The 14,168-nt window shown below is 53.9% G+C and overlaps 3 protein-coding genes across 3 annotated transcripts; all 3 read left to right on the forward strand.

Annotated features, from left to right (window-relative positions):
* Positions 1-861: 861 nt before the first annotated feature.
* On the forward strand, positions 862-4,048 carry TRIREDRAFT_44868 (uncharacterized protein). Its single transcript, XM_006961970.1, has 3 exons — positions 862-1,079; positions 1,166-3,825; positions 3,899-4,048. Exons 1-3 carry the CDS (start codon positions 881-883, stop codon positions 3,962-3,964), a joined length of 2,925 nt encoding a protein of 974 aa, XP_006962032.1. The 5' UTR covers positions 862-880; the 3' UTR covers positions 3,965-4,048.
* A 1,703-nt stretch (positions 4,049-5,751) lies between these two features.
* On the forward strand, positions 5,752-7,100 carry TRIREDRAFT_55887 (uncharacterized protein; the record flags this gene model as incomplete). Its single annotated transcript, XM_006962071.1, has 4 exons — positions 5,752-5,981; positions 6,099-6,146; positions 6,226-6,688; positions 6,759-7,100. The coding sequence occupies 4 exons, from the start codon at positions 5,752-5,754 to the stop codon at positions 7,098-7,100; spliced, it is 1,083 nt and encodes a 360-aa protein (XP_006962133.1).
* Positions 7,101-9,982: 2,882 nt separating this feature from the next.
* TRIREDRAFT_120124 (uncharacterized protein) lies at positions 9,983-13,195 on the forward strand. Its single transcript, XM_006962072.1, has 4 exons — positions 9,983-10,907; positions 11,171-11,233; positions 11,296-11,808; positions 11,878-13,195. Exons 1-4 carry the CDS (start codon positions 10,039-10,041, stop codon positions 13,112-13,114), a joined length of 2,682 nt encoding a protein of 893 aa, XP_006962134.1. The 5' UTR covers positions 9,983-10,038; the 3' UTR covers positions 13,115-13,195.
* Positions 13,196-14,168: the final 973 nt, after the last annotated feature.

Raw genomic sequence — 14,168 nt, forward strand, 5'->3', positions numbered from 1 at the left:
TACGACACATCAATTCCAGTCAATCAACCCCCTTTGATAGTATCGAATACATTGATGAAATGTCGCAGCATCCAGTTGCTTCCCCTCCCCCAGGTTCCCGGTTACTGTGCCTGCTTTAGCCGATGGATAATAGCCCAGCGTTTGCGTCAGGGGGTCTTCGGGGGGCTCTACCAACCGTTCCAGTGGGTTTTCCCCCCCCCCACTACTGACAGAGACTGGACGGCCATTCTAGTGATGTTTAGGTGCTGTGTCTCTCCACACTGGCATGTTGCGCCGGTAGCTGCGGCGCCCCTTCCCAGAGCTGGGCAGAAGTCACAAGACCCCCAGAGAAGCAGAAGGAACCAGCTCAAAGCTTTCTCACCTCATCTTTCTTTTGCTTCTCCTCCATCAGTCTGACAGCAAACATCGCAGCGAACAACGGCCTTCAACAACGCCGCTCAAGTCGTTCCCACAGAGACAGAGCGTCAACCGCTCGTCGTACCAACAGCACCAACCGCTCTCATCCAGGCGACAACTGCGGATCCCGTGAGATTCTGCTGTCACTGCTGCTGCTACCTTAGCCAGGACATCCCTCTTCCGCGGCTCGAGATTAGCCCCGAGATCAGCTCGCTTCTAGACCTGCGCATTGGTGGCTCCGCCCTGCAATCAACGAAACCCGAACAGAGCCCTGCCTGCAGCTGCTTCTCAACAAACGGTTCTCCCGCTCGTGATTGGGTCTTTCCGAGTTGACGCAGAGAAAGGGCCGGCCCAGCTAAATAGCCGCAGGCTCGCAACTTGCGCTCTTCTGTTTCTTCACACTCATTGAACCCTCCTACTGTCACTGTCCTACAACTTCCTGCCAACCCCGGCTTGACTCGGACGATCCTCAACTCCGTCCAGCATGAGTTCAGCCGCCGACGTCTCGGCCGGAGACGCTGAGCTGCGGCACCGCCATGCTCACGAGCAATCACCAGACGCAAGGGGCAACACCAACCCCAGTTCTGCGGTGCCAATTGAATCGCCTACGGCTACCCAGGATGCCCAAGATGGAGGCATTGATAAGCCAAAGAAGACCTTTGGCCGTACACCGGATGGCACAGGTGAGTGATGCCCTCGAGATCCGCATTCCCCGTTTGGGCTCACATAAGCCCGGCATGAAGCTGACCACAGTGCCTCTGGGAAACAGTATTCGTTGTGCCGACTACGCACGACATGGTTTCGCAGCTCCTTGACCCGCGACAGCCAAAGAACCTTTCGGACGCTGTTGTGCTAGCTATCCTAGCATTGCACATTTTAGCAGCATATGTCTTGCCGGCTGGGTACAAGCGACCTGTGTTCGCGGCCCTCTTCCTCTTTTGGAGAGCGTCTTACAATGTTGGCATTGGATACCTGCTGCACGTACAGTCTCACCACCGGCGCCTCATTACCTGGGCCAAGCGATGGAAACTTTTCGAGAACCCGAGCACTGGGAACAATCCTCGCCCATGGTTGTACAAGCTGCTCAAGCGGGAGCTCGAGGCCAAGATTCCCCAGGACTATGAGTTCGAGAAAGCACCCATCGAGTACAACACATGGCTGGTTTTCCGGAGGGTCGTCGACCTAATCCTGATGTGTGATTTCGTTTCATACTGTCTGTTCGCCATCGTCTGTGGCCACACGCCAAAAGGCGAGAGTTTGCTCATTGGATGCTCGCGCTGGCTTCTCGGCATTGCGCTGGTCGGATTCAACCTCTGGGTCAAGTTGGATGCTCATCGTGTTGTCAAGGATTTCGCGTGGTATTGGGGCGACTTCTTCTACCTCATCGACCAGGATCTCACTTTCGACGGTGTCTTCGAGATGGCTCCCCATCCCATGTACTCGATCGGTTATGCTGGCTATTACGGTATATCAATGATGGCGGCAAGCTACGAGGTGCTCTTCATCTCCATCCTTGCCCACCTTGCCCAATTTGCGTTCCTTGTGACGGTGGAGAACCCTCACATTGACAAGATTTACAACCCTCCGGCTCCGAGAGAAAAATCTAGGCCCCGAAGCCCAGTCGATTCCACTGTGGCCTTTGATTTGTCTGCCGAGGCTCCTTACTCCGGATCAACAGCCATATCACAGAAGGATCTGCCAGAGCCTGTACACAACCTTGTCGGTCTCAGCAACATTGATCTCTTCCGAGTGCCCGACTGCGTGGTCGTCATTCTCCCAATCTACGTTGCGGCCCTGGTTTTCGCCACACCTGCAACATCCACGTGGAAGGCAATCTTTGTCGCCCATGCCCTTGCGTGGCGGATATGGTACCACGCTGGCCTCGGCTTCTTGCTGGATCAACAGTCCAAGTCAAAGATGTGGACTCGCCATTTCCTTAAATACGGCGAGAGTGCTGGCGAGGCATGGCGCCAGTGGAAAGGCATGTACCACATCAGCATGGTCATGTGCAACACATCCTTCATCGCAGCTTGCTGGAAGATGTACAATGTGCCTGAAGACTGGGGCTACGGCTTTGCTCTCTTCAAGCACGTGCTGGGCGCTGGGCTGATTGCTTTGCAGCTATGGACGGCTTTCAGTGTCTATGAGTCTCTTGGCGAATTTGGCTGGTTCTGCGGCGACTTCTTCTTTGATCACGAAGCCAAGCTGACCTACACTTCCATCTATCGATTCCTCAACAACCCTGAAAGAGTTTTTGGAACCGCTGGCATTTGGGGTGCTGCTCTCATCACTTGGAGCCGAGCCATCTTCATCATTGCCCTGGTCACGCAGATTCTCAATGTCATGGTGATTGCATTTGTCGAGCGACCCCACATGCAGAAGATCTACGGAAGAAGCATTCGCCAGGAGGCCGGCCTTACCAAGTTCATTAAGCGATCATTGCCACCGCCAGTCAAGGTATGGCAGGAAAGCGTCGACAAAGTCCTGGATGACACGACGCACTTTGTCGAGGAATTTCTGGACAGCGCCCGCCCCAAGTTCAGTTCTGGCGTCAAGACCATTGTTCGAGATACCACGGCTCTTTTCAACGTAGCGCCCGCCCGCCTCACGATTACGAGAATCGCCCCCGACCTCGCAGGACTGGATCCTAAGCACTACTCGCTCACCATTGAGGGAACGCAGTCTCTGCAGTCGGCTCTCGACGAGAGGGCCACCGGCAAAGAGAGCTTTTCGGGCCGCTTCCCCAAGTCTATTAAGACCAAGACTTTTGAATACGGCGCACCGCTCCGAGTCAAGTGGCGAGCCCCCGCAAACCACAGCAAGGAAGACTGGATTGGCCTGTACATGGTCACGGACAATCGCTCTCGAGAAACGACGGAAGTCTCCTCTCTCGGTAGATGGACGCCCACATGCACTGGCGCCTACGATGCCTCGACAGCGGAGACTAGCATTACTGTTCCGGAACATCCAGTGCCCAAGGCCGATCCTTCAGACCCTGACATGGTGGAGGGCGAGGTTGTTTTCCAGGGAGACAAGCTGTGGTGGACGCAAGGTGTCTTTGAGTTCAGATATCACCATGATGGACGCCACACTGTCATGAGCATCTCGGAGCCGTTTGAGATTCGCATCAGCAAGTTTACCGAAGATGACGTTGATGCTGATGTCCGTACCAAGGCCGTGCTTGCCAAGGCTGTCGAATCGGCTCTGCTACCCATTGTCCAAAACTGCTTGGACCGCGACGATGACATTGCGCCAAGCACTGTGGATGAATCCTTCGGCAGCCACGTGGAGCGAGATGGCAAGTACGCTAAGAGAATTGTCTATGCCATCCGGGAGATGTTTGGTGTGGAGTTTGCACCAGCTGTTGTTCTTGCGGACCGCAGCGTGAGGAAGCTAGCGTGGAGAATCTGCAACGCCAAGGAGGTTCTGGTAAGTCACTCTGCTCGCCTTGTCAGGGATCGATTGCCGCTAGGAACCAACTAACATAATTCGTGTTCTCTAGGCACCGTACAGCATGTCCCACTCGAAGGGTACCGCGACGCCAGCAAACGAAGAAATGTCGAAATGATGATGGATTTCTTGCATGTTCATGTCCTTAATGACAGGATATAAAGATAGAGGTGGCGCAAGATGGTCAAAAAGTTATGATACCAAGGAAGGCGTCCAGGATATGTGTCTGGGTGAGAGATAGATGTCAATATAATCTGTTTGATACCCCATGACTAGGATGCATGTTCATCATGTGCTGATGGGAGCTGAGCCAGCAATGAAGACTAAAGATTGGTGGGAGTTTTCTGGCAACAAGTTAGTATCGAAGGGCATGCCAGCTGTTACCGCTCCCCCACAGAACGGTGCCTTGCATGAGGACGGCTACTCGGAAGGCTTTGGCCGAGGCGATGGTTGACAATGAGTTCGGTGGGGGTCAGTGGCCTGGCCTCAAGATGTCTTTCCAACTGGGACGAGATCTGTGTAACGACGGCTTATGGATGCAAGTGACCTTACAAGCTCATACAGATGCCACTTGGGGAACAATGAGATGAACGGATTTGAGCTGAGACGTCGGACGGGAATGATGGAGAGTCTCTTGCCGTGAATCATGCGGCCTTGATGCTCGATTTGTAAATCTGTAGTTAGTCTGCCTCGATCGCTTTATGTGATAAACGAGATCTGGACGGGAGCGCTGGGGGGAAGGAAGGGGGGAATGAGGCGGGCGGTATTAGTGCTGAGGACAAGGCCCGAATGCGGGATTGCGGGATGCGGGACCGGCGGCGGCGGTGACGGGCCAGATTGGTGGCATGTGCCATTGTCTTTGCTCTATATCTCGTTGGGATATGTTGGGAGATGTCGATACAAGATGATATTGTGGTTGTTGAAAGATATGGGAGATCTGTGTCTACGGCTCCTGTCGATTGTTGCCCGTGAGTGTGACACTTACCTAGCAGGCCTACCTTACCACATCTAGATATCACCGTATATACCTAGGTAGTCAAAGCATCAAAATCCTAGACAGTTGTATCTCAGTCCAATAGGATATGATCCTTGCTGTTTGAGGTAGCCACAGAAGCCGAGCTGACAGTCGACTTTTGTCCAGCTGTCAACATCGAACTGAAAGTCCGTTCTCTGCGACGGACTGACGTTTGTAGCCCTGTTCCAGCCAAAACTTCCAAGTTCTTGTAAGACGGTTCAGACTGCTACGTAGCACGACGTCTCAACGCCAAAAGCACCTCTGGAATCTGTAGCCAGCCCATTGTTAGTTTGGCATCTTGTTCGGGAAGGAAAAAGCCAAAGGGTCGCTTCAGACCCCCAAATACCTTGCCCCCACCTTGTCAGCAGCTTCAAGGGTTCAACTGAAATCAAGCCGGACAAAACACAAGCTGATTGTTTCCTCCTTCCCAAGTAGGCAGGCGATGTCACTGTAGCAATGCCTTCGTGTCGGTTTACCTAATGTTAGCACTCGTCATCGCAAAGCTTGCTTGCTTCCTTTTCGAAACTGGCCTTGCGGATGTTCCGATGATACTACCTACATACCTGCGCTGCAGTCGCCCGTCGCATGCAGGGAGCTTGTTCATACTGCCAGGGACAAGATCTGCGGTGAAAGGTCTCACGGTTATTGGGGTAAAAGCCGCCCAGCAATTGGTGGATTGATGTGCGGTATCCTCATCGCCCTGTTTTGGTCGTTGGAGAAGCTCGGATGCCGATCTCTCAATAAATACCTTGGATATTGCCTGAAACGTGTCTGACTTACTTTATGTCTTCCCCCTTCTTCTCCTGCGAGCGCAATTGACGGCCTCTTTTCTCCCCAACACCAACTGATTCATTGCCCTCGTCGTGCCATCACAGCGTCGTCTTTGCACAATGCCTAGCCGCCGCAACCTCCAGAAGAGCCTCGTCTCAACCCTCCTCTGCGCCGGCAATCTCGCATCTGCCAGCCTTGTCTACGTCTCTTCATACTCTCAGACGGTGACGACACTCAACTACACCCATGGCCAAAACACAGGTATCCAGAAGTTGAACCCTGTGGCCGTGTCTCAGGGCTGCTCTGACAACCCTTCATGGCTCACTCTCGACGCCCCCGACTCAATTCTGTACTGCATCAATGAGGGATTGAACACGCCCAATGGCTCGCTCACTGCCTTCAAGACGAGTGCCAGTGGTTCTCTGCAGCAGCTGGGTCAGAGCAGCACGCCCAATGGCCCTGTGAGCGGCGTTGTGTTCGGCAACAACCGCCATGGTTTGGCCGTGGCTCACTAGTAAGTGCATCAGTGCCATGGCCTCGGTAAAATTGGGTGATTGAATGAAGAAGTCTGACCATGTCTTCTTGAACTGTAGTGGCGGCTCCGCTTTCACCACCTGGGACGTCTCCAATCCCAACAGCCTCAAGCTCCTCCAGACCAAGACCTTCAAGCTGACTGGTCCTCCCTCTCGCCCCGACCGTCAAGATGCGCCTCACCCTCACGAGGCCGTTCTTGATCCCACGGGCAAGTTCCTGCTCGTCCCTGACTTGGGCATGGACCTCATCCACCTCTACTCCTTCGACCCAAACACTTTGGCTCTCAAGGATATCACGCCGCTCAGCGTCAAGCCCGGTTCGGGCCCTCGACACATTACATTTGTGGTCAAGGGTAGCAAAACCTTTGCCTATCTCGTCACTGAGCTGGGCAACACCATTATCGGATACGACGTGACGTATCCTAACGGCCAGATCAAGTTGACTGAGATCTTCAACATTCCCAGCCACGGCGCGGGCCCGGCTGAGCCCAGCAGCTACGCCGCTTCTGAGGTTGTCGTTTCTGTAAGTTGAATGGCGTCCACGTGAAATACTCACGTCTTTCCAAGGCTGGAAGCTGACATCTGGATGCCAGCCCGACACAAACTACCTCATTGTCTCCTCGCGTGCCGAAAACAGCACCTCCATCCCCGATTTTGACGACCCTTCCCGCATCATCCCATCGGACCCTCTGATCAACTTCAAGATCAACCCTACAACTGGCCAGCTCCAGCTTCTGCAGGTTGTCCCGGCCGGTGGCCAATTTCCACGCCAATTTTCCATCAACAAGGAGGGCAACCTGCTCGCTGTCGGTCTGCAAAATGATGGTCGGGTCGTCTTTGTTGATCGTTGCCCTGAGACTGGCCTTCTTGGTGGCTTTGTTGCATACGCGGATATCGAGGGCCAGATCACCGCGGCCATCTTTGATCAGAAATAGAAAAGGTCAATGCCGAGTCTGGGCTTCGTCAGTGACTTGGAAGCCTGTGATTATACTTTTGTATAATTCTGTATATATGACGAATATTCCAACCATCAATGGTGTGCTAGTATTCTCAAGGAGGGATTATCCTACTTCTCAGAGCTTTTTACCAAGTATTGCTCTGGAACAACGTCTCACACCCAAATCGCATGTATATGTTGCCTCAAGAGATCCGATTGCATCGATCTGGCGCTTAAATCCAATATCTCGCTAAGAGATATCTAAGCTGGTATCAGTCACGATGCCGGTAATATCCTGTGGTATCTGAATGATGCAAGTGGTTACACTGCAACGTCCTTTTGGGAATGCGCAAGCGCATCTGCATCAGCCGTGAAATGACGTTTGCCTGTAGGCGTCCGAAGCACTACTGCATCTGCGTAGACGGACAGGCACAAGTGCATGCACGGCGGGTATAGTACTGTAAGTGCGCATCAGTAGGTATAAGGTATATGGACGAGATGGGTGGTACGTCTGTAGATTCCTTCTTTGTGAGTGACTATGGCGACAAAAGAGTGTGAGACGGTCTGACCCACCAAATGTCGTCGTTGCAAACGTGATTCTTGAGGCCAATGGTGAATTGGTTCGTTGCGTTTCGTGACGGTTCAGACGAGTCGGAACCGTCATCGGCTTTAGGGTCGTTGAGAAGGGTGCCTGGTGGCGTTTTGGATTTTGCCATATCTGGAAATGTATGGTTCGAGGTGTACCTTGGCAATGCTACCTCCAATGCCACCTCTGTCACATTGCAGCTTTTGGCCGTTTGTGAATGGACGCTCAAACTGGTCAAGCCATTGAGCGGACAGTAGCTCGCAGAGTAGACCAAGTCCCAGAAGTTATCCCTATGTTCTTCTCATTGGAGACCTTGATTCTGAGGATTCAACTTCGCCATCATCGCCATGCCGTAGGCTCGGCCACGGGTGCAATATCAGGCCGCGCAAGTACATCTTTCACAGGCGCCGGTGGAGGCCACGGGCCGGACGAGCGACGCCGCAAGGGGCCCGAGCCGCAGACTAGCCTAAAGACCGATGATTCGACGACCCAATCCCCACGTGAGGGCCGGAGTGTGTCTCATGAGGAGCTGCAGGGAGGAGTCAGAGGCAGCCTGAGGGCAGAGACTTGGTGGGAGGGCAGACATACTGACAGGGGCGCAGAGTCAGGTCATGCAGCCGCTCTCGCGCCTCGACGGACAGGGAGGAGGTTGCCGGCACAGCCTAGAGAGTCACGAGCCGCCTGGCGGGGAACTGATTCGAGGAGAGGCGGACGAGCATATGCAGTCGCAATGCAGTCGACATGCAGACAAGAAGTCCCTTGTAAAGATACAGAGTAGGTAGGTAGGAGAGAGACAGCAGCACAGTGTGTTCATGCTCATGCACGTCGCTTGTGGTGCCGCACTTCTCACTCGCTTCCGCCAGTCTGTTAGCGCTTCATGCAAGGTGAAGTGTGCGCTTTCATCGCGTGCAGCTCGAGATGATGGTGATGATGGAGGGAGAGAGGACACGAAGCCAGGCACCAGTGGTAGGAGGTTTATCCAGGCACTAGATTAGAAGTTTCTCTCATCCTGCGCTTGCGCCTTCCGACTTATTGATCACCGAGAGCAATTCCCTAGTAGACTCTCGACGGGCAACTACGCACGCAATCGAGCGGCAGGCAGCACCTTCCCAGCATCGCCTTTCCCCTCCAACCCCACACGTGATGTTTGTTTCGAGGTAGCGTTACAACTGTGATTCGATGCCAACCATTTGACCATCTTCATCCTCTCTCGATCTCTCCAGGAACAGCTTCTTCCATATTATCCCGCCTATTTACTCTCATTCCGTCCTGTCTGATCCGTGCTGCACAGCGTTGTCCCTCTCAGTCGAGACATCGACCTCAAATTCCAGCCTTTCCCCCAAGGGCCCCAACTTGTCACTTCATCCCACCTCCGTCCTAGGATCTTCTCCCCTCTTTTGCGCAGCAAGCGCTGGCTTTAGCTCTGCTGCACCTCTGCTTTGGCTTGTGTTCCGCAAACGCAGATTTCGTGTCTCTGTTTGTAGCCAGACAGAGATTTGCGCCTCAACCCCTTGATTGATCTCAAGCTTCAGCGCCGGCTTATCGACTCCTCTTGCTAAGGCGAATCCTCCCAACAAGCGTCCCTCGCCCTGCAGCAGCTGTGAGGGCGACAAAAGGCCGGTGAAACGCACACCCAAACTCGTAGCAGCCCAACCTGCGGCTCCTACTACGACGCAAGGCAGCATTCCCCTTGCCGCGGCTTTTTCTTCCTTCTGCCTTCCCTTCTACACCCCCTCTTCCATTCAAACATTCTTGTTTGCTTGGTGTCCGACCTCTCTAGGACTGGCATCTCCATTACCCCATCCGTCTCTCTCTTCACTCTCTCTCTTCCCCTCTCTTGTGCCTCTTTGGCGTCTTGTCGACAGCGTCAACGCATAAGTGGGCATGCACGTTGCGACCCCTCAACGCCAAATAGAGTATTGTGGGATGCAATAGTTGCTGCAGCGTGGACGTTCCTGACTGGCCCACGAGGTTGCGATTGCTCCTGCATAACTCAGCTGCACCATCTGTCTTCTCTCTCCTTCTTCTACCCCCTCTCGTATTCCGTTTCTCGAAACGAGACTCGAAAGGCGAAAAGGACTGATCCCGTACGGATTGGGCACCCTTTCTTCGTGCTCTTCACGAACGTGTACTTGCGTGCCTGGGCTTACGCCCGATTCTCTCCGCCATTCTGTGCGCACGGTAACCGAAACAACCATCAACGCTCCTGGTCGCTGCGATAAGCAGAGAAGATACAAGTTCCTGGCTGAAGACACTGAAGCGACACCCAGGTCTTATTTGCATGCCAAACATCACGGCAGCCAAGCTACCTTATCGTGACTGATTGTCAACTTGTACCCAAGAAGACGACATGAGGCTGGATTCAAGTCGAGATCCCGGTGCTGCCACTGTCCGATCTGGACGACGAAAGCTTAGACCGGGAGAACCGACCGACTGGAACCAGAGAGCCGATGATGCAGCTCCGCAGCCTCATCCTCGTGGTACAGTCCAGATACAGCGGCGAATAGACGCGGCGACAGCACCTGCTCCTCCGCAGCTGACGATGCGCAGACGGGAGCACAACAACCACAAGGCTATGGATACCACTGCATCCGCTCCCGTGCCTGCGACGTCTGCCGCTGCGGTGGCCGCCGCTGTTGCAAGCGGTGGCCGCTCTAAGCGTCCACCGTGGCAACCAGGGCTGACCAGGGCGGCCTCGGATGCCTACCGCCGCCCGAGCGGCACGTTGATGGACTCGTACGACGGAGAGGATGAGTCCGCCAACGAGCAACAGGATCCGCGCCGTATGAGGAGGAACTCTTCGCCTCCAAATTACCCTCGTCGCAGACTCATGCCGGGGGCGTATTCGGAACCCTCGACACACAGATCAGCAAGCGTTTCGTCGTATGGCGGTGACGAAGAGGAAGATGACCACGGTTTCGAAGTCGAGGAGGTCGGCTCGTCCCGTCATAGTAGACAGCGGCTTTCTAGCCAGGACGAGTACTTCGATTCATCGAGCGATAGAAACCGCCGCTATCGAAAGCGATTCACGCGACGGTATTATTCAGACAACGACAATGACTCTGATGGTCCGCTTTCAGGGAGCGAAGCGCCGTCTACTTCACATACGCGAGAGTCTTCCAGGGTCCGCTCGAGGAGCGAGTCGCGCCACAAGGCTCAACGTTATCAGTTGACGCACGTTATTGAGGGCTCGCGGCCACCTGTGGCGTCCAGAAAAAGGTCGGTCCTATCCCCACGCCCAGCATTCTTGGAGCTTGGACTGACAATCGTAGCTCCAATAACAAATTGACTAGGCGGGCAACATCGGCAGGGCGAGCAACATCAAAGGGACGAGACGGAGGTGGCTATAGGTCTGCAGAATCGGCCTATGAGGACCGAGACCCTCGAAGGTCGTTTACCATGCGATCAGCTCGCAGCCTCAATGGCTCGACTTCTGGGCCTGCCCGTATCTTGGGCAATATTTTTGGCAATGCCGCTTCCAGGCCTTCATCCCCAGACAAGTTCTTCAAGGTTGAGAAAGAGGTCAAGAGGGAAAAGAAAAAGGGGTAAGATCTTGCCAGACAATCATCAAAATGCAGACGACTTATTGAAGACTAACTACGAACAGGATCGAATGCGTCATGTGTCGGGAGGATACTCCGTCTTCACAGGGAGCGGACCTGAAGTGCGGCCATCGAATGTGCAATGCTTGCATGAAGCGCAGTTTTGAAATGTCTATCCATGACCCGCAGCACATGCCCCCGCGCTGCTGCACAAACACTCACATCCCGCTCAAGCATGTTGATAAGCTGTTTGACAATGCTTTCAAGATGACGTGGAACCGCAAGTTTGCCGAATACTCGACTAGCAACCGAGTGTACTGCCCATCAAAGCGGTGCGGTGAATGGATCAAACCCACAAGCTTCTATCGAGGTGAAGATGGTAGGAGAATCGCCCGCTGCAGTCGCTGCAAGACTAAGGTCTGCCCAAGATGCAGTTCAAAATGGCACAGCTCCACCGAGTGTCCTCGTGACGAAGGGACGAACAAGTTCCTCGATCAAGCAAAGGAAGAGGGCTGGAAGAGATGTTATAAGTGCAAGTCTATGGTGGAGCTCAAGGAAGGATGCAATCATATGACCTGGTAAGTTGGCCTGTCTCCTCACTGATCACCACATACACTCCCCCTTCCTACTAACACTGCGCTTTCCAGCCGATGCGGGGCCGAATTCTGTATGATTTGCGGTACCAAGTGGAAGGGATGTAGCTGCCCATGGTTCAACTATGAGAATGGAAACAATCCGTGGGAGAATAACCCAATACGGGACCTGAATATCCCCACGGAAGACCTGAGGAACATTCTTCGCAAAAGCAGGCCGAACTCAATGGAGGAGCTGCGATCCTACGCAAGGCCGACTTCCTCGATGCCCGCAGCAGCACGGCCAAGGGCCCAGGAGTATGACGAGGAAACGATCCTTCGCCAGCTTCAAGAAAAGAGGGATGCGGCTTTCTCAAGAAGACTACAAGTCTCTGATGATTACGATCATGATCACGAAGATGCATCCGATCCAGACCACGACCACGACCATGATGACGATCACGACCACCACGAACGTGACCGCGACCGCGACCGTGATCGTGATCGTAAACAAGACCGAGACCGTGACCGTGACCGTGACCGAGACCGTGACCGTGACCGAAACCGAAAGCGGGAGCGAGATCGTGAACGCGAGCGTGAACGAGAAAACCCCTTTGCGCCAATCTCACCAGACATTGAAGAAGACGAAATGGACTACGGCCTTGCCGGCGGCAAACATCACCCGATGGACGACTATAGACGGACAAGTATGCCAACTCTACCTACTGCAGGCCTCGCCGCACAGCAGCAGCCTTACAGTAGCTACGTTTCCGAAGTCAGTCGTGCCAGGGGACCGCAGCGTAGCGGATCAATGGAGCAACGTCTGGCCGATAGGCTATCAGAGAACCGCTCAGGCCGCCGGTCGAGAGGCCCTTCTCCTCCCCCCGCGCCGGCCATGCGGCCCCATGTGCTGCATACGAGAGACGCCACTCTTGGGCACACCACAGACATGGGAATCGGGATGGCATTGGGCGCCATGGGCAGGGGCTCGATGCCGCCACCGCCAGTCTATGGTCCCGGGCCGCCGATGCCCTCACCCGGATTGATGAGACCCAATCCTTTCGGAGGAGATGCGTACTACGAAAATGCGTACACGACAGCGCCAAGGTCGGTCCATGAGCCGTATTACTACGGAGGCATGGAACCTGCCGAGACTGAACGTCCATCTCCCCGGCGCAGATCGCGACGCAGTGGTGAAGAGCGCGAGAGGCCCAAGTCGTCGACCTTGGCGGGATTGACTGGATATGGGCGAGGGGCGCACCGTGTATCCGAATGGAGGAACTTTGTTGAACCAGGAGTCCCTGACGAGTGAGTGGAGTGCGTGTGTCTGGTTAGGTACTAGGTATGGCGTTTGCCAATGTTCCAAGAATGTATGAATGACAATTTAGTTGCTAAATCGCTGGGCCATTGCCCGTGAACAATGAAGAGTGTACAGGCTGTCATTATTGATCCAATGCTTGTCTCCCCACCACTACTTCTTGCCGATGGCCTGTCAGAGACAAGAACTGTAAGGTAGAGTCAGTACCTTTCCGTTTGCCTCCTCGTGTAAATGTTTCAGGCGATCCGCCTCATGCTTTTTACTGACGATGACGAAGGGGTGGGACACACACCAAGGCAATGTGGGGAAATGGAAGAGCACAGCGGAGACCTTCAACTAGGTAGGTATGTACCTGTCCTGGAATCAAGGTAGATCTGGATTAGAAGCAACAGCGCTCATCCAGTGACCTTGTTGGAAAGCTTTGGTTTGATATACGAAACCGCATGAGGTGGAAGTCACTACAGAAAACCGCGCCTTCAGTCGCGTTCCTACCTACTTACTTAAGCTACCTGCCTTATGTTAGGTTAGTAGGTAGGTATCTTGCCCATTTCACATGTCAAAATTGAACCCAGAAAGGTCAGGTCGCGTGACGCCACACACCGCCCAAAAGGGGACTCAACAGTTGGAGAACCAAGCGAGAGACGGTGCCAGTGCATGGCTTGCTCCGGTTGCCTCTAGGGCGTGAGTGGCTAGAAGGAAACAAAGGAGGAGAGGCGTTTTCTAGCAACCCTTAGATACAGAGAGATTCGATACGATTAGGTAGGTATTGTTGCGTATGCGTACTACATGAAATGTTGAATGGATGTCAGACTGTGTATTACGATGACGGCAGAAGCGTATTGCAGATGCCTTGTCATAGGTAGAGAGCTCCACGGCGCCGTCTTACAGGAAACGTAGCGTCATGATTCGGAGCCTTGCAAGATGACAGAATGGGGGCTTCCCGACAGATCCGTGGGGATGGATTCGATGTTGATCAGCGTCTGGTACATACAAGGAAAAAGAACGGGACTAGATGAATTTGCGTGGCCTCTGAAGTTCGCATTGCGAA

The sequence above is a fragment of the Trichoderma reesei genome, assembly GCF_000167675.1.
Source record: "Trichoderma reesei QM6a unplaced genomic scaffold TRIREscaffold_2, whole genome shotgun sequence".
NCBI classification, from domain to species: domain Eukaryota; kingdom Fungi; phylum Ascomycota; class Sordariomycetes; order Hypocreales; family Hypocreaceae; genus Trichoderma; species Trichoderma reesei.

Coding starts and splice junctions, on each gene's coding strand:
- TRIREDRAFT_120124 (XM_006962072.1), top strand. CDS start 10,039: ATGAGGCTGGATTCAAGTCGAGATCCCGGTGCTGCCACTGTCCGATCT. Junction 10,908..11,170: donor CCTGTGGCGTCCAGAAAAAG/GTCGGTCCTATC, acceptor TGCCGCTTCCAG/GCCTTCATCCCCAGACAAGT. Junction 11,234..11,295: donor AAGAGGGAAAAGAAAAAGGG/GTAAGATCTTGC, acceptor AACTACGAACAG/GATCGAATGCGTCATGTGTC.
- TRIREDRAFT_44868 (XM_006961970.1), top strand. CDS start 881: ATGAGTTCAGCCGCCGACGTCTCGGCCGGAGACGCTGAGCTGCGGCAC. Junction 1,080..1,165: donor CCGTACACCGGATGGCACAG/GTGAGTGATGCC, acceptor TCTGGGAAACAG/TATTCGTTGTGCCGACTACG. Junction 3,826..3,898: donor GCAACGCCAAGGAGGTTCTG/GTAAGTCACTCT, acceptor CGTGTTCTCTAG/GCACCGTACAGCATGTCCCA.